This window comes from Ambystoma mexicanum, chromosome 4p (assembly GCF_040938575.1).
Source record: "Ambystoma mexicanum isolate Mex_15411 chromosome 4p, UKY_AmexF1_1, whole genome shotgun sequence".
Lineage (NCBI taxonomy): Eukaryota > Metazoa > Chordata > Amphibia > Caudata > Ambystomatidae > Ambystoma > Ambystoma mexicanum.
In genome coordinates, this window is record NC_090927.1 from 681,161,819 (window position 1) to 681,185,142 (window position 23,324).

The window sequence follows — 23,324 nt, forward strand, 5'->3', positions numbered from 1 at the left end:
ACATTAAATGTTTATAGAATATTCAGCAATTGACATATTAAATCAGAATGTGATTCTTTTTTTCTTTTCTCTCTATCCACAAATCCTGTTCCGTTTTATCGTGAGTCACGCGCTGTTCCTTTATGGTACACAGGGTGTTGGTTTTCGTTAAAAGAAGCACTTTGGTTGCACGGTGAACCGCAAGGCTGTTCCATCAACTAGGCACTAGGCCAGCATAAAGGTTCATATGTTGCTTCTAGCCGCTAGTACCGCGTAAGGGCATATGGGCCCTTGGCGGTCGTCCCATAAGATCGTCAAAGTGGTGCAGTTTTTTACGATAAGCTGCAGCTGGCGGTTGAAAAAACCATCTGCCGGGGTCTGAAACTGGTGGCAGTAGCAGTAGGGTAGAATATACCTGTTTTGAAAACATAAAAATTATAATTAGTCTCGCCAGCCAATCTTTATTAATATTATTCATTTTATTTATTACATGCGATCTGAAACTATATGCATTCAAGGATAGTGCAATGGAGTATGTTCGGCTCTGAAATCAATGCGAAAACTAACAAAATAAATCGAGGTTAACACACAATGAGAAACGACTGTCTACATGCGTGTGGAATGTGGACCTGCATGCCCATGTGCCCGGTACAAAGACGATCCCACAAACGTTTTACTTGCTCTTCATTCATTCATTCATCCTTTCATTAATTCTTCATTCCGGTATAAAAGCGTCTAAAGAGTTACTAACATTATATTTGCAATTTCATTCGTGTCTCTGCGTAATGCAGTCCGTAAATCCCACTGTGCTCTTGACAACGATTTTTCGTATACTGAACTAACATGAAACTCGGTCTAGTTTCAGAATTTTCTGCCTTATCGTCTTTTACGTTATTGCACCCCTCCTTCAAATGATGTCCTTTCGGCATGGTCCCTGTCTCTCAAGGTCAAAAAACAATAGAACCTTATACTGCCAGTGTGAGTTGTGGGCCTCTTCAGGCCGCCAGCTGAAAATCAAAGCCGCTGACCTTCACTCTAAATGAGCATTCATTCTTACTTTGAAACATCCCGTGTAAAGCCATCTTTGAGAACTTGAATTTTCGAATCCATCTATGTACTAGGCCTCAATGTTCAAATGCGAACTGGCTTCTCTCCCCTCTGCAACAGCTCGCTTGGTGCGTTCTGAGGCCTCCAATTTTGTCCTCGTTGTCTGCGAGCTTTGCAGACCTAGAGAACCATAACTATGGAGCCATTGACTTTTTGGGGGAAGGTCAGGGAAAGTATAACGTACCTGAGGAGTTGAGTTGAAAGTGAGATTTATTGTTTGTTTGTTTTATTATTTGCAATATGCAAGCCTCCCCTCGGTTAACAGTGCGCAGCATTTACATGAGATTGCGAAACTTAGTTACAGCAACAAAAATATATACATACACATATTGACAAGGTCAGCGATATGAGGTGATTAGAGAGAGAAGTCAAATATGACACCCAGGTTGTTCGCCACCCAGTATGGTGAAGGGAGGGGTTAGGGTTAGCATACTTTGTATGTACACTGTACAATAACATTTATTTACAAAAAGTCAATCATATTACAATTATTTAAACCGGGATTTGTACTTCACAACCAGCTCTGCTTTGGGTGGACATGGCACAGTGGCAATGTTTGGTGGCAATGCATCAGTGCTCTGCACAGAAACGTTCGAAATTCCATATCTCTGCTTCTCGAGTACAGCAACAATAAGGCTTTTTACAAAGTCGAACTCCATTTCCTCATAGACTGGTTTGATCACCCATTGCTTACTTCTTTTAGAAAACACCTTAGTGTAGCGAGGCATCCTTACATTACCCGTAGTCCTAGATTGTTCACGGCAGAGATTCTCGTTATGGGCCAAGACCGCAAGTAGAGTCCTATGTTTCATGCCCTGTATGGTGAAATGCAAGCGCTTTGGCCTGTACTTTAGGCACATACTGTGGAACACCTCCAAACCTCCTGTGTGACAGAATTCTGTCAGTCCCCTCAAATCTCTTGATAGAGTTTTATCGAAAACAATCTTCTCAATGGCTTTGTGTGTCGGTGAAGATGGAATCAACCACTTTTTCTTCCTTGCCTCCTCTGGGGCCATGTTCACATTGGTGGAAATGTAGGTTTTCTGACCAGCGGTGAACGTTGGTACAGTGGTGCATCAGTAACCACCATTTTTCAAGTAGTATTTCCACTGACCCTTCACAAGTTTTGGAGCTCCACCAAAGATGGTTGCTGATAGACTGGGACCACTGTGAAATACTTTACAAACCTTTTTTTTTCCCTGCAGCCGAGATGTTCTTATTGTTTGATTTAGCAAGATGCCATACATCAAATTGATGTTTAATATGTGGGAACTGCCCTCTCATTGTCTTGGCAATTGAAACGTGTCTGTCCGTGGCTATGAGGTCGATGTGCATTCCCCTCGATTGTAGATATTCCACTGATTTTATAAATCCTAGTTTCTCCATGGCCACTGAAGATGTACATTGTGTTACCTGCACGACCACCAAACTCACAATTTTCTTACTATCCATGTCCTGAAAGTGGTAGGTGCAGTACTTGGCAGAAAATCCAGGGCTGTCGCACTGTCCATCGCCGGCTAGCCTGAATCGTTTCCCTTCGAATGTACTTGCTAGAGACAATTGTTCAATTTTCCAAGCATCACTAATGGCCGGAAACAGATAATCATGTTGGTATTTGTAGTTCTGCGTTTTATAAATGAAATGAAGTCCCACAAACTAAAAGAAAGACTCTAACTTTCTAAAACTGGAGCCACTAAAAAGCGATGCAGCTGCACACAGTAGATTGCCTGCTGGCAGTTTCCCCAGCATCGGTTGTGCAGACCATGAGAACATATGATTTAATCTACAGGTGGCATGTATTGTGACGTTACTGCCTTGTTTTTGACGAGTCACATGAATCAATGGCTTCCCACATACTTTCCCTCTGACGGAATGCCTACATTTCAGCATACTTATAATATCCATCAAACAACTGTCGAATACTATGTATTTGCCCTCTTTCATTAGACTGTCATCCGGCATCACACTTGTTTCGGACTGCATCGTTGAGAACATATCAGCAGCATTGAAAGAAATATCGCCAATATCATGTTCTGATGCGTTGGTGAATGCTGCTGCTGGTTTATTCTCTGTCATTTCAACATCTGTTTCTTCAACATTGATGGGAGAACACAACAATATCGACAGCTTTTTTGGTAGAAATTTTTTGGCGGGTGTAGATTGTGTGAATTGATCTGCGACTACTTCCGAGCTATCCTCAACACATTCAGTATCATCTTCTTGTGTTGCAGACGCACTGTAGCAATGGTCCTTTACAACTTTACTGGATTCTCCGGACACATTCAATTCATGTTCTGGCCATTGGATATGAGCATCTCTAGTCTCAACACGCGGCCTCTGAATTAATAGTTCCTCCATTGTTCAAATGGTCTGGCAAGCAACATCTCTCATTCGCTTCACTGTCTGTGTATGTATAGTTCGTACACCCACAGGTAACTAGAGGACAGATTGGAAAAGGGATGTTCAGTTTAAACACAAGATAAAGTATAGTACAACTGACTGGAAAAAAACATAAAATAGTCCCCAGCACAAAGAAAGTCTAAAGTTATGAACTGTTTGTAAATAACCTTATTTTTGTTTCTTTTCTTTGCAACTTTCTTGACTCGACCTTCAACATCTGCACGCTGTAGCTCCGATTCGTTTCCACATCTCTTCCCTTCCTCTTGCGCTGCAACGACTATATTTTCTGTATCCACATAGACAGCACGGAATGAGGCTCCATCGACTCCCTGAAACATAGTACTTTCATTACTATGTATCACAATATTGATAACATAAAACACACGTGAGGACGAACACACAGGTACATCTCAATAGCTCAACACAAATTAAACATTGTGTAGAACAATCAAATGACAAGTATTCGAGCTCTGATGACCTAGTTCCATGGAACTGTTAGTATCCATACCTCTGGCTCTGCATGGACTGCCATGAATGAATGTATTGGAGAGGAGGCATCAGCAACTCCTTGAAACACAGTACTTGCGTTAGTATGGTTTTCAATATTGTAAACATAACACACAATTGGGGTCGACGGCACAGGTACATATAAAGAGATATCCACAAATGATGCATTGTCTAAAAGAATCAAGGAATATTTAAATATGATCAGATTTAATCAACTTATTTCTCTGATTTCTTTACATCTGCATCATCTAAATGGGATCTTGTGATTGTAGTGGAAGCTCCATCGTCTCCCTGAAACACAGTACTTGCGTTAATAGGGAAGAAAGTATAGCAAATGGAATCACGTTATATGATCACGCTCGATGGAGCTGTCAGTATCCCTACCTCGTGCTGCTGAAGAACATCAATGGATGTTGTAAATTTGGTGCGCACTTCCGAAAGCTGTTGCGACGATTCGTATCCGCATGGTCCCGCTTCCACTTCCCCTGGAATTACTTAAATGTCAGGCTCCGCATCAAGTGCGTGGGTTGACGCTTCAACAACTGCCTAAAACGTAGTATTTGCATTAGTAAGGATTACAATATTGAAAATAAAACACACACTTGGGGTCGACCGCAATACATATCAATGGCTAACAACGAATGAAACATGGTGTAGAACAATCAAACCACAAGTGTTCCAGTCCTGATTATCACGGTCGATGGAGCTGTCAGTATCCATACCTCGTGCTGCTGAAGAACATTTTAGGGCTGTTGTCAATGTGGTGGACGCTTCAGCATCTCCCTGAAAGACAGTACTTGGATTAGTATGGATAACACTAATTATAACTGAAAACAAACACCAGGGGACGACAACTAAGGTGTATATCAATTGGAAAGCACTAACCAAACAATTGGTAAAATAATCACACGATACATAAAAACTATTACTTGACATGCATAAAACAAGTATGTAGCGGAATAGCCAAGTATGATGACCTGATACGCGCTAGAAGTGGTTGATAACTGCGGGCACGTCACAGATGTAGAATGTTCTTGCTTCAGATTCAGTGGATAGTCAAGCAGTTGTAAAGGTAAATTATTGTTTGATAATGAAATGAAAATATTGAAAAATTGCCATGTAAACCGACAGAATACTTGAGAATAATGCTATTGAAAATGCGCAATAAGGCACAGTTCCCTGTGCCCATAAATAGATTTCCTTTGGGGGTTATAAAATCGAAAAATAATTTATTGATAAATGTCATTATTCAAAAAGCTATACATTCATATCAATATCGAAAGTATTACAAGGGACACAACACCTAAAATATCAATTAATCCATTCTGCTACCTACACACTACCGCAAGGCCTAAAGTTAAATCTGAACACTTGACTCACCAGTGGCGGAATGTGGACGAATAGAGTTGGAATAGCGTTTGTGAGCAATTTTCGTGTCGTTCGCCGTTTATTCTTTGTTACCCAGGATGTGGCGTACATGTTTCGAGGAAAAGTGCCGGCTGCAGATGCGGTATCGATCACCCCTCTTGTCTTCAAAGACTTGCTGGACTCTACTTTCAAGCTCTTCCGGTGGATATCCGCAATGTCTGACCCATTCTCTTATTCGATCAACAGTTTTAGGGAATACATGCATTGTAGTGCCTTCAGATTTAGCATGGGTCTTCGAAGGGCAACCGCTAATCGAACAGGCAGGCATTGTTGAAAATTCTGAAAAGTAAATCTCTAGATTATTATAAAACCTTGATGAATAAAAATGTCATAAAAAAGTAAATGAACCATACCATGTTCAATGCAAGGTTTGTTTTGGTCGCCGGAACTATACCAGTTCATCATGTGCGGCTTAGTATTTGCATAAGTTACAGACATTTTTTAAATGATGTGACTAAACTCTGAACATGTGACTCGTCCCTTGGATGTTCTGTCTTGCACGAGAAGGAAACATGCTTACATTATAGACTGGCCTCCCGAATGATGCAATTCGATGACAATTGACACAGATGAAAATAAATAGATCTATTGATAGCATAACAATTGAAACTCAAGTCAATAGCAATGAGACCAATGACCATAGCACTATTGGGTACTGTAATCGCAAATACATAGAAATGTAAAAATGACCGAAATATGACTAGGATACATGGCCTTACCTTGACCAACAAACAGTTGGATTCAACAGGCCGAGCAGTATGTTGCAGGAGAACAGGTAGATGGCCACAGGTAGCACACTGACGAGTTTGCTCGAAGCGGTCACAGATAGCACGACGACGAGCAGATTAGCATAGATCTAAGTGCTTCTCAGGTAGAAGGTTCAGGAGTTGACTTGCAAAGCACAAAGATGTTCCCATGAGACATATCAAGTGGTTTATAAAGTATTAGAAACAGGGGGGTGTTTGTGAATGAATGACGTGTGTATGTCGTGGTGTTATGTGGTTTGCAGGGGGGGGGCGGCCTGCCTCAGGGGAGGCCTGCCTGGAGACACGGGGTCTGAGGAGGCCATGTGAGCGATGGCCCCTGGCCGTGGCATACCTTTTTAAGTGTAGATGCTGTTTGGCACCTTGGCCGTTTGCGCCCGTGACAGCCCCCTATGCAAGGGCTTATCCCCGGGTGCGAACCGCCTTTGATAGAGGGGGGTCGGATGGATGGGCCTAGGGCGTGCAGATAAGGCACAGGAAGACTGCTGAATGGAGACACACTTATGTGGATTGCAGGGGGGCGGCCTGCCTCAGGGGAGGCCTGCCTGGAGACACTGGGTCTGAGGAGGCCATCTGAGCGATGGCCCCTGGGCGTGGGATACCTTTTGAAGTGTACATGCTGTTTGGCACCTTGGCCGTTTGCGCCCTTGAAAGTTCCCCATGCCAGCGCTCATCCCCGGGTGCAAACCGCCTTTGATAGAGGGGGTGTGATGGATGGGCCTGAGGCGTGCAGATAAGGCACAGGAAGACTGCTGAATGGAGACACACTTATGTGGATTGCAGGGGGGCGGCCTGCCTCAGGCGAGGCCTGCCTGGAGACACGGGGTCTGAGGAGGCCATGTGAGCAATGGCCCCTGGGAGTGGGATACCTTTTAAAGTGTACATGCTGTTTGGCACCTTGGCCGTTTACACCTGTGACAGCCCCCCATGCCAGGGCTCATCCCCGGGTGCGAACCGTCTTTGATAGAGGGGGGTGGGATGGATGGGCCTGGGGCGTGCAGGCAAGTGTGTGGGAGCGTGGGGCCATCAGGCCCCTCTCATCCTTTACTTCTCAGTAGAAACTCTGACCAAGTGCCTCCAGTAGTGAGTTCGCCCCTTGCCCTTATGTGATGTTAACTTTGGTTGACATTTGCGTAGATGGGACCACTGAGCAAGACACGGGGCATCGATTTTTGTACCCCCTTTCCACTCCATCTTGGTGACCAGGCCTCACTGCGCAGAGCACATGGCCCCCACCCTCGTTCCCACTCTGACTGGAAAACTCCAGAGGTATTTGCAACAGCTAATAAATGTAACACATCACTCTTCCTCTGAGATCACTGTCCTGCTTGTGAACCAGCCTGAACTAAGCACATAGCTCGTTCATCTCCACAAACGTGTCTTTGCCCACGCACCCTCGCCAGTGGAAACTTACTGCCATTCTGACCCTGTGTCCCTGCAAGGTATTTTCTTCATGTGCCAGACCACTGACCACGCCATGATGCCCACCTAGCAGATCCCCAACTAGCATTAGACCCCTACTGCAGTATATCGTTGCCTATCAATAACAAATGCCACATACCGGAGATTCTTGTGAGCACAGACCCACACTTTGAACAGTGTATTATATAGTGGTCAAGACCCTTAACCTAAGGCCTGTATAATCCAATGTTAATTGATAGTATAGGTATATGTGTGACTTTTATAGAGACATAACCGACTGAAAGACTTTGAACAAGTGTTTATTTAGTGCATACATTATTGAGAATATATTATGTTAGCTTAGATAGTGACCACCCTGCTTCACAGCGACCTGACCTTCACCCATTCGGAGCACAGATGTCTGACGTCCATCCTTGAATGGAGACACACTTGATTCATTTAAAAAATCTAAACAACCGTTGTTAAGATATATGTGGTGTTTTATTTTGTATCTTATTTTGATGACACAAAAATACAAGACTTTACACATTGTACAGGTCAGGTTGCAGCACAGCGAGAGAAAATCCCCTGTACTGACCGCTGTCACTTGGGAAAGTTTCTCTTATGGCACGAACGGCACAGGCGGGTATTACTCTTCGAACGCGGTGTCCAAGCCTCCCGTAAAGCCACCATGTAAAGGAACGATAGGCCACCAGCCTGTACCACCTGTGAAAAGGAATGAAACAAACTGTTTTTAAATGACCAAGATAAGTTTAATAAACATTTGTTGTCAATGAAAATTCTTGTAACTAATGGCATTCTGCTCGGACAAATGCTATCTAGACACTGCACACTATTGAACGACTTTCATGCGTTACAAAGATATGTATATTTAATTTTGGATATAGTAGAAGACCATGAAATAGGAGTGGCATGACAAGCAGAGTATACTTACTCGTTACTCGGATTACGAGGAAGAACAGTTGCGCGAAGTTCATGCATAAGCACCATCATTATCCTCAACACAGACCGTGTGAGGCAGGCTGCCCTGAAGTCTGGCAGCTCGGTGATGCATTGCGGTTGTGAAATGTAGGCCACGCATCCCGAGTTTTCACAGCAGCAGCAGTTCTCGTCCTCGGTTGGCATTAGCTTGCACCGATTGCATGTGCACCAGGTGGAAACACCGTCCATGCGACTAGGTCCAGGCTCTTCAGCTGTTGAATCGTCCTCCCAACTGCCGGCCGAAGACCCATCGTTTTTGCGTGTTTCCCTTTCCAGTAGTTCCTCCTCGGTATACTCGGGCTCGTACATGTAGGGCATTATTGTAGCAATTGTGTGTTAAACAAACTAAAATAATGTATAGCAGTGGTGCTGGTATCTGTTCACATGGGCTACAAGCAACGAAGGTAGCTGACCAGAGCACAGAAACGAGTCACAGAATACTCAAAGTAACACAGAGAGAGGAATGGAATCGAAAATCTGCTGCTGTGTGTTGTGAAACAGTCTGTTTATACTTATTGAGGAAAGAGGCGTCTTGCCATTTCCATGGCAACACGTCATTAGCTGAAGCGCAGCGAATGTTGACACGAGACGTGCTTTGGCGTTGTGAAATGGGCGGTACCCGTCTGCTGATGACAGGCTCAGGGGCGGGGGATATGATTTAGTGCCGCAAAAGCAGGTCAGCCACGGCGATGCGGCAAGTGATAGGATTATCACAAAATGGCGGCGCCCTACTGCCTGTTTTCGCGTGTTTAATGGATGAAAACTCGGGTAAGGTCCATAGGAAATTTTTCTAAAATCGAGCGACTTAGACTTAAAAACACAGGGCCGACCCGTAGGGCCAATAAAAAATTTTGACCGAACCATTCCTTTAAATCACTTTTCACTTTAGCACATCTTATCCCAATTTATCAATTATAACCTCTCAATGTCCAAAGAGAGGCCCAGACAGGCTAGCCTGTTTCCCTCCTGCCCTTCGCCTGCACTTCTCAGCCTAGCATGCCCAAAGGGTCCTCTCTTTCTAACACGCAATATGGCCATATGACTATCACGTCACAGGGTGCTTCTGCCAATACCCTTCTGTAAGAGGACAGCCACATGAGGTCAGCCAGAGTCAAGGAGTGACCACCACTGCAGTGCGAGCCACGCAGATGTAAATATGGAATGGATCAACCAAAATAACTACTGCACAGAGTAATATGTATCATTACTTCCACTTTGTGTGTTTAAGTTCCCAGTCAAATGACATATAATATTCAACACAGTGCATAGTTCCCCAAGTCTATGATGCCCCTATGAGCCACTGCAGTGTTGCTGCACACAGTTCCTCTGCATGTTGAGACCCACCAATGAACAGCACTAATATTTGCAATCACACAGCTACCAGAGGCAGGCACCCAGCCCTCTGCTGGAGCTGCACACTGTATTATTTATGCACACTGCTCACAGGGTCTGGAAATCCTGTAAAGTATTGTACTTTGTAGTAACAGAGTCCTGGCCGTTCAAAGGTGATGTATATTTAGCTGAAATATGCATATGCATGTGATTCTTTTTTACATGTATACATACAGGTGTGTATACATGTACATGTACTTTTATTTATGCCATATCAGTGTTTGTAAATGCCATAACAAATAAACTAACCCAGCTGCCTATTAACATTTGGGCATATCTGACTTATTTGGCATAAATAATATATACATGGGTGAGCAGTGCTACTTTACATTCATTTTCACAAATGTAAACAAGGAGATATATGATAAATCAATAAGGTAATTCATCAATTACAATTATTGGCTTGCCCCTCTAATTTAATCAAGCCAACACATTTCAAGATCCCTTACTCTCCTGCTACTCCCCAGTGGAAACGAGTATATCACACTGCTCACAGATGTGTTTAACTATGAGTGCAAGTACAGTATATAAATATATGCATAGCCATACATATATTTATTTTTTGTATCTACATGAATATTACGTACAATAATATATGTTTGTTAATCTTTATATGTATGTACAGATGTATGCATATGTATTGTCATATATATGTATAGGTATATGTATATAGATATAGATATGTTTCTATATGTTTATGTGTATAAGTATGTGTCCCCATGCTCATACATGTATACATGCATATGTTTGTCTGCATGAAAATGTTGAATTACAATATAGCATACAGACAATTGGAATGTTAAGAACACTGTTTTGTTAGAACCCCACTTTCTGATAACTATTTTCTTCTACTCGGACAGGTACAAGGTCTAATGCTAGAGAAAACAAATCCACAACATTAACTGTGCCAGAACAGCAAAGAACAACTCATCATCGTTCACGATCAGTATCGCCTCATCGTGGCGACGATCAGGGCAGGACCCGTTCACGTTTACCAAATGTGCCATTACAGAGGTACGGCATCTATACTACTACCATGGGGCAAATGCAGAATGGCAGGATCACCTCAATGTCCCAGAGTGTACTTCAATATGAAAGACCTGTGTTTTTTGTTTTTCATTTATTAGTCCGACATCTTCAGCTTGATGTATACAATATTATATGCGTTAGCATTCTGTGAAAAAGCTGCAATTGTTATTTGATAATGTAAGATATGCAATACCTGTATTTAGCAGTTTTGCAGCAAGTAACTAAAGGATTTTAGCCGCTACAAATTCCCAGCCTGGGACAAAAAATCTTTGTCTAAAACAAGATAGTGTGCCTAACAACCTCTGACAGCATTTGTGGCCTGTGTAAATCCATCAGAACAGTCACAGGCCAGACAGGGTTTAAAGGATTAGATGGGAAAAATGATCCAACATAGTATGGCTTACTAGAGTAATTGTACATCTCTCTGTCAAAATAATAAGCATGGTTTTAATAACCAAGTCATTTTTAGGATCCAATAAGGTGTAATGGCCAACTAAAGAGTTTAAAAGTTCCAGAGGTTTCTTCAACATCCTCAGTTCTCGCTTGTTATTGTATTTGTCACTTTGGCCTTTATTGATCAGTTGAAGTTTGAGCCAAACCTCCATAAACGGGTTTCATCCCCTGTGACCTTCTCCTTCCCCCAAGAAACTTGCTTCACAGTATTTTATGGTGTACTTGGTACCCCTGTTATGGGTTTATAATGTTTCTGAACCATTCTTCTCTATACTGTCTTTAGTTCCCCTTGAAAACAGGTAATGTCTTTCAGTATTTCTGATGTGACCCAGAAGAGGGTTTTAGGATAAGATGGTGGCCGACTGCACTGAATCTATCCCTACATTGAATTATCCAGACTCCTAGGCCAGCTCTCTGTCCGGTCCAACCTCTGAAGGCTTCTCTTGCTGACTAGTTGCACCCTTTGTTCTGACTATGTCTTTGATCAAGTCTTAAACTGTCTCTTTACATTTCTGCTCAGACATCTTTCCTTTATATACCCGGCCTCATTGGTCTAAATTTCAATCTCTATCCCTGCACCTTCTTCCTCCTTTTGAACGACTCCATCTCATCAAAGGTTTCCCTCTGTTTGTCTCGGATACACTTCACCTTCTTTACTCCTTTTGGCCTATTTCTCCTTCCCTAGACTATAATCTCAAAGTTGGTGGCCCTTTTTCTCCTTTTTTGCCACTTTAGGTGCCTCACAAATTCTCCTGAGGTTCTAGCTCCTCATTGGGATCACCCCTTTTCTGTCTGCTGCTTATCTTCACTTCTCAACTCCCTACATTCCCCTCCATCACAATGATATATGAAGTACAACCTGGCGGGACAGCATGGTAATTGCCAAATTCATCATCTCTGTATCAAGAGTTCTACACGCACATTGCAGGCAATAAGTGAGATGTTTTAAGTTGCACTCAAGCCATGATCCCAAGCAAAAAGTCCACACATTATTGGTAAATGCTAGACAATGAAAGATCACCTTGAAACAAGGAACACAAGGCAAGTTGGTGCCTTCTGTTTATAGCCCTCAATCTATTTGTTTTGCCACGTAAGTGGACAAAATAATTATGTAGGTTGGCTCATATGAAAATGCACAGGTGTACAGCAGTTCATCTCGGTACCATGGAGAATTGCAAGGAGTCAAGACAGCTATCGCTCTCCAAGCCTTTGAGAGATGTGTGGAAAGACCATGTCCTCATTTCAAATGAAAAGTAGATTGATGGTTGTCTGCTGTAACCGAAAACCAAAAAATTAAACAGATCCTTTGATGTGCAGCTCTTGTTTACTTTGACTGCAGTCATATGTCACTTTGCTGACTCCCACAATTAACACAGAATTGCTGTCAGTATCACTTCTGGTCATACTGGAACCAATGCCTATTTCACAACCTGTAACCAAGAGTACTTTGAGTGGCTTTAGAGCCCTCACTGGAAGTAAGTGAGCAGCGATATAGATACTTCATCTGATTGCTCTGTAAACCGGTGAGACCAATACCTGTGAGTTCCATCTGCATTGTCTACTGTACTGTGCTACAGGGTCAGTAGCAACCCTCCCACCAATAGCCAGGCAGACTGCTAAAAGTATGGGAACAGTCCACCATGTCTGTCACCAAGCGCAAAGATACTTCTGGCAGACCACCTGTGACAAAATCGTTTTTCTGGCCAGAAGAAGCACAAGGTGGACAAAAGGATTCTATGCTCTATACCCAACTTGTAGCACACTTTGCCTCAGAGGTGTTTTAGACATAAAGTTCAAACAGACAAGAGTAGATTGTATACCACCTTCACCTTTGGTAGCATGGGCCGAGGTCTTGCTATGCTCCCACAATATTTGGATCAGCAGAGGAAGCGTTCCAAACACAATACAATAAGTACTAAGATGAAAGCAATGTTCAAGCAAGGTTATATAAAAATGCATTCTTTACTAAAAAGATACAAAATAATTGAAAACACATCACTTCTGCAAGGGAAAGCCCAACGGAAACAAAGGCTAGATATGTATGCTTGTAGGTAGGCTGAATAACTGGGAATGATACTGCAGGAGGGAATACATGATGCATAACGAAAACATAAAACAACATCACAAAGGTCTTAGGGTGAGGCACTGGAAATGGCGACCTAATCAGTCCTTAAGGCATTGGGGAGGTCAGGAGGACAGGGTGCCTAAAATGCCTAGGAATTAAACATAGCCTGAACCTTTTCCATCTCCATCTCGGAAGGATAGCTCAGGGGCAATGTGCTCGCCTTGGAAACAAAACGACGTGGAGCAGGATCCCTGGGTCCGCGCTTAGAAACCTCTGGGTATTAAGCACGTTATAAATAACCAAGTACAATGAATTATATAATTATAACCAATTATCTTCTTTCTTTGCGGTAAGCTCAATAGTATTAAACTTGTCTTCTGGGCACTTCCTGTTGGCTCAAAGCAGCCATGCTGGCTAGGCTTTATTCAATTACAGCAGCACCTGTCAACAAATGGTGGCTCAATGGCTGGATGCCTTGGGGTACTTTGGTTGTGTCATCCAGTCAGTGAAGCCCAGCAGTCTTGATGGGTTGCTCGATTGTAGTTAAGCAGACGGTTCTGTGTAGGTTTCTCAAAGTTATGTACCTCAAATGTGCTTGATTGCATTGTGGACAGCTTTAAAACAAGTAGGCTCGACTCTCTCAGGTGGCTTTGGCATGTGAGATGGATGCTTGAGGTACAGACAGCAGGCTGGTTCTTGGACTCTGATTTCAGTTTTGATGGTGCTCAAAAGCCAAAACTGGTTTTAGTATCCTTTTCTTAGTCTTCTGAGCAGCAGCAGTTGCCAGAGGAAATTACTCTGAATTGAGGAATGCTAGAAGCCTTTTATAAAGAACCACATAGAGCTGTTTTCCTCTTCTACTGCATTCCCCTCCAGCTGAAATCTAGGTACCTTGGTATCCTAGTCTGCTAGTCTCCAGCTGCAAGCAAGTTTAATGTTCTTTCAGCAACTCTCCCTTTTGCCCTCCGGGGTGTTAAGGAAAAGGTCTCTCTTTCTGCTCGTATCAAATGTCTTCACTGCTATTAAAGGGCACTGTGAATTGTCAACAGCTCCACCAAATGCCCAACACAGAGAGACTATCCCACTCTATTCGTAGGTGAATTGGTGGCTTCCGAGCCTCCTGCTAGGGTCCACTGGGGGCATTCACTAGAAAACTGTCCACCCTATTTTGAAGCAATTCCTAGAGTGCCTTTCTCCCAGTGTTGTCACTCTAGGGCAGGGCTGGGAATTCTGGGGAATTCAAAGATGGTGGAAAGCCCTCTGCTGGAGCTTCCAGGCTGCCTTAGTTCCACCCCTGTCCTGTATTACTCAGAATAAAGGGCTCTGGTCAACCGCTGACAAACATGCTCAAAGGAGTTGTCATGGGTTCATCACAAGATTAGGAAGCCCTCCCGTCACATTCCGGTGAGGCTTGAAATTATCACTTGAATCAAAAATGGCTTTCCTTGGATGGGACAACACCTTCTGATATCAGTTCGAGGAGCAGCTAGTTTTCCTGATAATGGTCCCTTTATCATGACAACTAACTGGGGGATAGCTGTGGAGCAACAGCCTTGCATTGGGAACTGGATGATTCCATGCAAGGTGTGTCTGATCCCTGGTTAAGCACTTAATAGCTGGAGGAGTCTGACATAAAGCACCATTTAAGTCATAATAATAATAATAAGTGCCAGGCAAGTCTAGAAATATGATTTCTGTTAGAGCTTAACATGGCTGTAACCTTGCTTCGGATCATACCATATTTTCCTTCTTCTCCCGAAAAGGCTAGAACATTCGCTAGAGTAGCTATAAGGTCTGAAATGTGATGTACGTGCAGCTCCAAACACAAGCAAACACACACCATCCAAGAGGCTGCGTAGCACTGGGATGTAGAGGGGGGGCAATTTTCTATGATGAGGCTGGTTGCTTTGCCCAAAAAACTGGCATGATGTAACATGACCCAAAATCCTCTTTGCTGTCATAATCAGTGATTCCTCCATGATCAAAGAGTGCAGCTCTCCATTGGGACTTATGAGAAGGTGAAGACTTTAGGAAGTCTGTTTCAAAAAAAATGGACACCATACTTGAGATGTCCACAAAGGGGCAGTGCTCACCACCTCTTCCCGCTCCTGTCAAGTAACTGCTAATGCACAGACTGAGGATGAATGGGGGAAACGGGTAGCTTGTCCTTGCCATCACAACTGGAGAAAGGCATCTGAAGCTGCAGACTGTGGATCTGGTCTCCAACTGAAGATCACAGGAAGCTGAGTGTTGAGAGAGGAAACAAAAACATCTATGTGAAAAGGATCTCAGCATTGTTCCAGTTTCACAAATACGACTGTGTGAAGTCTTCAGTCATTGTAGTGTTCAAGATATCTTGAATTCTAATCTGCCGCTACATTGGAAAATTCTGGCATATATTTCACCCTAATAGATATTTGTTTAACCAGTAATGCCAGAAATCTTGTCCATCTCCTCTCAGAGTTTTTACCTCTTTCCACAGAGATGATTGATATATCTCACTGTGGTGATATTGTCCATCTTTAGCAGCATGCTGAGAGTAGACCTGTTTTTGGTAACCAAAGGAGCCTTCCTAGATTTTTATAAATGTTATTTACAGATCCAACTCTTGTGATGACAATTTTACTCCTATTAGAGTTCTGCATCTGGCACGCCAGCCTTCTTTACTAGTGTCTGATTCTATGATCAGGTCTGTGGCCGACCAGAAAATAGTTCTGCCTTTTCAGGCCTCTGTATGGTCCAGCACCAGTCTAGTGCTACTCTTGCTTGCTGGAAAAGGGCAAATGTTCTGCATAAGGGAAATCCCTTCTCAGGTGAACTGCCTTTGGTCGCTGAAGGCCTCTGAAATGTGGCAAGAAGGCCAGAATAAATATGGACATTAAACCTATCATCTTGGCTAATTGCATGAGAGTAATTAAAATTGTCTAGCAGCTGTTGGATCTTTCTCCCCATCATGTCAACTTTTGTCAAAGACAGCCTGAGGATGGCCGTCACAGTGTCTATCGAGAATGCCAAGAAGTTCATTACTCGAGCTGGGGTAAGATTGTTTTTTTGCCAATTTATCAGACACTCCATATTCTGGAGCAGGTTTATTGTGACATGGTTGCTTCTGCAGTATAATCCTGTCTTGGGCCATGAAAACTATTTTGTCTAAATAGATAATGAGGCAGAATATCCTATCCCTGGGTTCAGCTGTAATGGCTTTATCAGTTTCATAAAGCACAATGGTGCTGATGAGAACCTGAAGGCCAGGTTGATACATTCCCAGTATTGACCTGCCCACTGGAGCTTCAGGAAACACCTGTGAGGGTGAAAGATACGAAATCACCAAACAGACATCCTCCAAATCGAATCTCTCGTAAGGAGAATATCTCAGAATATCTACCTCTTTACTAGCGAGTGTTTGTCTCAGCCAAGGATCACCTGATAGCACTTCGAATGCTTGCATGTATTGCAAAGTCTTGCCCCTTATCAGTGTTGCAGGCACTGTGCTTGTTTCACTCACCTGTATATTGGGCTGGGTGTTTCACTGCTCTCCCCCAGATGAATTGGCCTATTGTTTTAAGGTAGACACTCACTGCATTTATCTTATTTGCATAAAGTACCCATACTTTGCATTCAGCCTATTTTTGTAACGTAGCCTATATGTTTGCATGCAACCCATTGGACCCTGGATCTAGTCCCCTCTCCCACCCCTAACCTAGTCCTCAACCATGCCAAACAATTCCAAGGCCAGAGGAGCCCTCTGGGGCCTCAGGAACCAGGAACCCACCAATTTGCCCTATTCCCTCAACAGTCCCATACCTCAACACCTCAGATTGCCTCCTCCTCTCCCCACACTGTGAGACCCCCTTCATTCGCCCACTTCCTCCCTTCCCCAGACCTTCCCTATTTCTCTTAGCACCATTCCAAACCCCCACCACCCTACTCCCTGGTCATTCCCCAGCCCAGCCCATCACCCTCTCCCCCCTATGTCTGTCCCTGCCCACCACCCTCCTTTCTTCCCATGCCCAAACCCCTCCTGCCCTACACCTAACCTTCCCTTCCCTCAGTGCAGCTTGCGCCACCTTAGCGAAAGCTTCCCCTACAGCTGATCATCCCACACTCACACACACACTCCATGCGCCCGTCCAATGGCCCAGGACCACAAGAACTTTCTTCCACAGCAGCTCCAACCCTCCTCCGCTATCTTCCCTCTGAACTCCACCTCTACCCCCTCGCACAGCTACGCAACCCTGCCCATTCTCTCCCGCATCTTCCCTGAACCGTCCCTGCCCCAGTTTCACCCACCACTTTCCACCCCTGCCCCCACCAACATCCCCTCGCTCTCTCCCAGCCCAATCACCCCCGCCTAGGCACACAACCTTTGATTTATTAAGCGTAGCCCGCTCAGCCTTGCCCAAAACTCCAAACTCCCCCATCCTCCCCCACACACCTTTGGCAGCTCCCCATTGGCCCAGGTGCAGAAACCTTCCACCCACAGCCACACCTCTCCCCTCATCTGCCCCAGTTATCCCTCTCCTCCACACTCTGCTACACACCTACCCCCTGACCCACTTGCCCAATCCTGTCCATCCTCTCGTCATCTCCCCTCCTTCTCCAACCCCCTCTTCTTACCCCAAACATGGCTCCCTACCCCACCCACAGCATCTCCCTCCTTATCCCCTAAGCTCATGACATTTCCCCCTCTCCCTATCTCTTGCATCCTCATCAATGCCAGATCAGTCGCCAGAAAAATCACATGTTTTTTACCTTATCTCTGATGAGAACCCTGACATCCTTTTCATCACTGAAACCTGGTTCTCTGATGACTTCCTCCCCTCTGCACACAAGGCCTTCCCCACAGGCTACTAACTGATCATTCACAACAGATCCATAAGTGCAGGGAGCATAGCCACCCTCCACAAACCCCACCTCACACCCTTATAGGTTGAGAAACAACCCTACAATGATGACTGCAAATCCATGTTAGTAAAATTCAGATCCTCTCCTTTCTTACTAGGCTTCCTCCACCTTTACAGACCCTGGTACTATGACAGAACCTTTGTAGACTCCTGGAGGAACTTTGTATCAGCCATTTCTCACCCACCTCTCACTGTTATTGAGGATCTAAACATCTGGTTCAACACCTCCTCATGCCCCATGACCCACCATCCCATTGACAACATAGAAGCCCTTAACCTGACCCACCTCACATCAGGTTCCACCCACATTGCAGGTCACACATTAGATGTAGTGTTCAGCTCGTCCAACGTGATCTCCTCTGCCCTCACCCGGCCTGATCTGGACTGATGACTCCATCTTCTTCTCAGCCCTGACTCTCATGACACCTTGCCCTCCCATCTCCCTCCCCCTGCCACCACCCCTAGGATACCACTCTGGAACAAGGTAACCATCTGCCCTGATCTTTCCTCCACCCTACTCTCCTCCCTTCCCAATATCCCCCTCCATGAAGGTACCCCTCTTCAGACCTTCTCAACCAATGGCTTTCAAATGCTCTGTCCCCCTAAACCCACACAAAACCACTGTCCAGCCACACAGGTCCTTACCCCAGGTGGTTCAAACCTTGCCTCAAATTCCTCAAAACCATCACCTTGAACGACACAGGCGAACCAACCCTTCCACCCAAAACAAAGCCACTCTGGCTAGGCAGACGAGATCCTACAGATTCAAAATCAGGAAAGCCAAACATGCCTCCTTCACTTCCTGCATCACCAATGTAGACAACCCATGCAAAGAACTCCAGAAGATCTCTCAGTTCAAGACCTCCCTCTGTTCTTCCTCTGCGCCCATCGTCTCCCAGGCACTGTGTGACACGCTCTCCAACCATTACTTCAACACATCCATTGATAGGAACCTCGCCATCCACGCTAAACTAGCAACCCCCAATACCGACAGCCCCCTTCCGTGGCCCCCAACTCGGACCCCCTTTATCTCCTTCTCTGCAATCTCCTGTCCCGAGTTCTCAAATCTTCTCTCCAATAGTTGTTCCTCAGGTTCCCAGAGAGACCTTTGCCCACAGGTCTTCCTCCAAAACATCCTGTCCTCCACTTGTTCAGGCATCCTTGCCAGATCCATAATCAACCACTCTCTAACACCAAGTATCTTTCCACCTGAATACAAAACCTCTCATGTCAAACCACTCCTACAAAAGCCCTTTCTTGACTCTCTCCTCCAGCTACTGCCCCATCTCCCAACAACAGCTTCATAGCCAAATTACTAGACTGTACGTCCTACTCGCAGCTTAGCCTCTTTACTGAGGCAGACAGCCTTCTTAACCCTGCCCAGTCTGGATTCAGACCCCTCCTTGGAACTGAATTTTCTGATGCTTGTTAATCTGCTTAGAATCACATGCTGTGCATATGGTCCGACATCCAGTGGTAACCGCGGAGTATTGCATCTTGTCTTTCAGGGGAACGAAAGGGGACGTCGGCATAGGCGTGTCTGAAACAATATCCCTATTGTGACGTGTGCAGTACCCAAAATCCCTCACGCGCCGAGGTCCCTCGGATTGTTTTTTTCTGCACAGATAACTGGTCGCCTTATAGCGGAGCTCTTCATGAGACATTGTTTATCTTACCGAATTGTCGGTTTAATCCCCGTTGAGTCACTTCGCCTATCAAGAACATCTTCGACGAAGACTACGGGGGAATCGTCTACAGCTGTGGGTTCCGGCGCCTAAGATCCGGCGTTCGGACCTCCACGTGGTCGGGCCTTCTGGCCGGCCTACACAGTAGGGAGAGTGGGCTCGGGGTTTACCATACTGCTATTATGTCTTTTCTCTTTTCCACTTCTTTCCTTTTTGGTCTGGTCACCCTTCCCTTCTGCTATGGAAAGGACTCCATTTGGATTCTGCCCTGTGTGTAGGGTCAGATATCCGTGGAAAGACGAGCACACGTCGTGTAACGCTTGTCTCCCCCTAGAGCACTAAAGCGGTGTTCAGCGTGTAAACGCCTAAACCTAAAACCCTTAAGGAGCGCCGGTTGAAGCGGTGGGCCGTGGACGGAATGTCATGCGTGGAGCCTCCCTCCCCTGCCGCAACACCAGCCGAAAGTGACGGGGGTACATCAGATGACCAAACGTCCAACACGGATTTTATAGACCTTGAGGCGGACTATTCTAGAGCCGCCACACCCGTCCCCGACCCTTCCAGGCTCGACTCCGGTCCTGCTACAGGGACCACACCCGGTGACAGGGGCATACAATCGCACCGCACAAAGCACACAACCAAAGCGCCCTCCTTGACGACTTTGTCGAAGAAGGCGAAAGCGCCATCGGATCGATCTGATCCGAAGCCTTCCCCGCATCCGCAGCAGCGCATGACGACTGGGCTTAACAAATATAACAAGGGCGCTACTCCCCAAACTACAGACGCCAAAGTTTCTGAACAAGAAACTTTGACGGTTTCCAAGGTCCGAGCAGGCCCGAAAACTATGAGTAGGCCTCTACCCAAGAAGCCATCATCGGAGGCGTTGTCTCCCGAAGATTTGGTGACTATCAGTAAGAGCATCAATAGGATTGCTACGGCGGTGGGCCTAGTACCGGTTCCGCCCACAGTTATGGGCCAATCCGCCGAAAGGTTTTCCACGGATTTGGAAGACGACCCCGAAGACTCTTACAAAGAAAGCCAGGTACCCCTCTCAAGCACCCTGAGGAGATCCTCTCAACGCCTTAGGGCAGAGGACCCGGTTCCTACTCAGCTGGGTCCATTTGGGTCATCCAAGTGTACCACGGAGCAATTTGAGGGGTGTATGGATCGGCTGGAGCAGTTTTTCAGGGCTTCTGATCAACCTCCGCCGAAAAAAGCTCGGGTAGGCCCTGACCCTCAAACACAAGTTGCCCAACACCTAGATGTCCAACACTATGTTGACTATCAAGAATGTCCAGAAAGACACGTATAGAGACATCTATAAAGAAGAAGAGGAGGCTTCTTTTCTGGACAATTATGGGGAAGATCAAGGCGCAAGGGACAACTGGGAAGACTCTCAGCAGGATGATCACAATTCTGGTATTGTTTGCCTCGACTCTCGCCCATCCACCCTGGTTCGACAAGCTCCCCCGGTGGATGATCAAATGGCTTTCAACAACATGTTGAAAAAAGCAGCGGAATTCTTTAAAATTGCCACGCTTGAAGCCTTGCCTGAACAAGATTTTGCGGAGGACATTATTAATGACAAGCCTCAGGCAAGCCAGTCTATCCCCCTCTTGTGCTCTGTAAAGAGACGGCTGACCCCTTCCTTACTCACACCCGCTCAGACTAGGGCTGTGAACCCAAGGTTCAAAAAACTTTTCCGGCCCTCCCCCACCAACCCGCTTTATATCAAAGGGCACGCAATCCCAGACTCGCTGGTGGTGACCAACACTCGCAAGAGAGCATGGGTTCCCCTTGCCACGAGAGAGTCACCCCCGGACAAGGAATCCAAAAGATTGTATGCCTTAGGCAAACGGGTCACGTCGGCGGCGGCTTATACCGTCCGGATTGCCAATAACACAAAGTTACTGGCAAGCTACGTCGACGCCCAATTGAAACTACTCCAGGAAGGCCTTCAGGAGGTCCCGGAACCAACCAGAGCCAAGCTTCTCGCCATTGTCTCGGAGGGCAAACTTGCCAATCAGAATGTTGTAAAGAATACCCTGGACTCCGCAGAGACAGCAGGCAGGTCTCTCACACAGGGTTCTCTCCTAAAGAGACACGGGTGGCTGTGCACGTCAGGCTTCAGGCCTGAGCCCCAGGCATCCTTCATCAACAAACCCATCGAAGAGGCCAACCTCTTCGGGAAGGCGGTAGATGACGCGTTGGAGACAGCCAAGAAGGAGCACGAGACTATTAAGCAGCTGCACCAGATTTCCCAAAAACCCTCTTCACAGAGGGGCAGTAATTCTCGGCGGTCCTTTCGAGGACAAGCCCGCACCCCTCAAAATAATTTCGGCACGGGCAACTTCAACTCAAGTCAACCTGCTGCAAGCCCCACTTACTACCCCCAGAGGGGTCAGAAGCGTGGAAAGAATAGAGGCAGAGGCTCCAATTCCAGAGGAGCGACAACTTCGGGTCAGAAATGACCACCAAGTTCGGGTCCCATCCCATGTCTCCCCGGTCGGGGGGCGATTAACATCTTTCCTCAAGGCATGGGAGGGGATAACTTCAGACCAGAGGCTGTTAAAGACGGTTGCCCACGGTTACTGCATGGAATTCGCCCGACCTCCACAGTTCAGACTGCCGAAACATCGACGCCTTTCACCGGAACATCTGCAGATCCTGATCCAAGAGGTGGAAGCGCTGATGGGAAAGGACGCCATAGAAGCCGTCCCGATTCTTCAGGTAAACAAGGGTATCTATTCAGTGTACTTCCTTGTACCCAAAAAAGATCTCACCATGCCTCCTGTTCTAGACCTGCGCCCAGCGAACAAGTTCATAAAGCCCCAGAGGTTTCGCATTGGTAACACTGCAAGAGGTGATCCCATTGCTAAAACAGGGGTACTTCATGACAACATTGGATATGAAAGATGCATGCTTTCATATTTCAATGCTGCCAGCGCACAGAAAATTCCTAAGGTTCGTGATTCAGGACAAACACTAACAGTTCAAAGTACACCCTTCGGCGTTGCCTCGGCGCCAAGGGTGTTTACCAAGGTCCTGGCAGTGGCAACGGCACACCTGCGCAGACTTTCAGTTCCAGTTTACCCTTACCTCGACGATTGGCTCATCACGGGGGACTCGTTCGACGTTTGTTTTTCGAACACCCAAAAGACAGTAGACCTACTGTTCAGCCGGGATTTTCTATCAACGAAAAGAAATC

General features: G+C 45.6%; 1 protein-coding gene across 15 annotated transcripts in view; it reads left to right on the plus strand.

Annotated features, from left to right (window-relative positions):
- RIMS1 (regulating synaptic membrane exocytosis 1) overlaps positions 1–23,324 on the plus strand; it is a 1,643,460-nt gene that overhangs the window by 1,020,068 nt on the left and 600,068 nt on the right. For all 15 annotated transcript variants that reach the window (XM_069606225.1, XM_069606227.1, XM_069606239.1 and 12 more), the window contains one exon: positions 10,841–10,994. In XM_069606225.1, the coding sequence (XP_069462326.1) occupies positions 10,841–10,994 (154 nt within the window). The remainder of the gene's footprint in view (positions 1–10,840; positions 10,995–23,324) is intronic.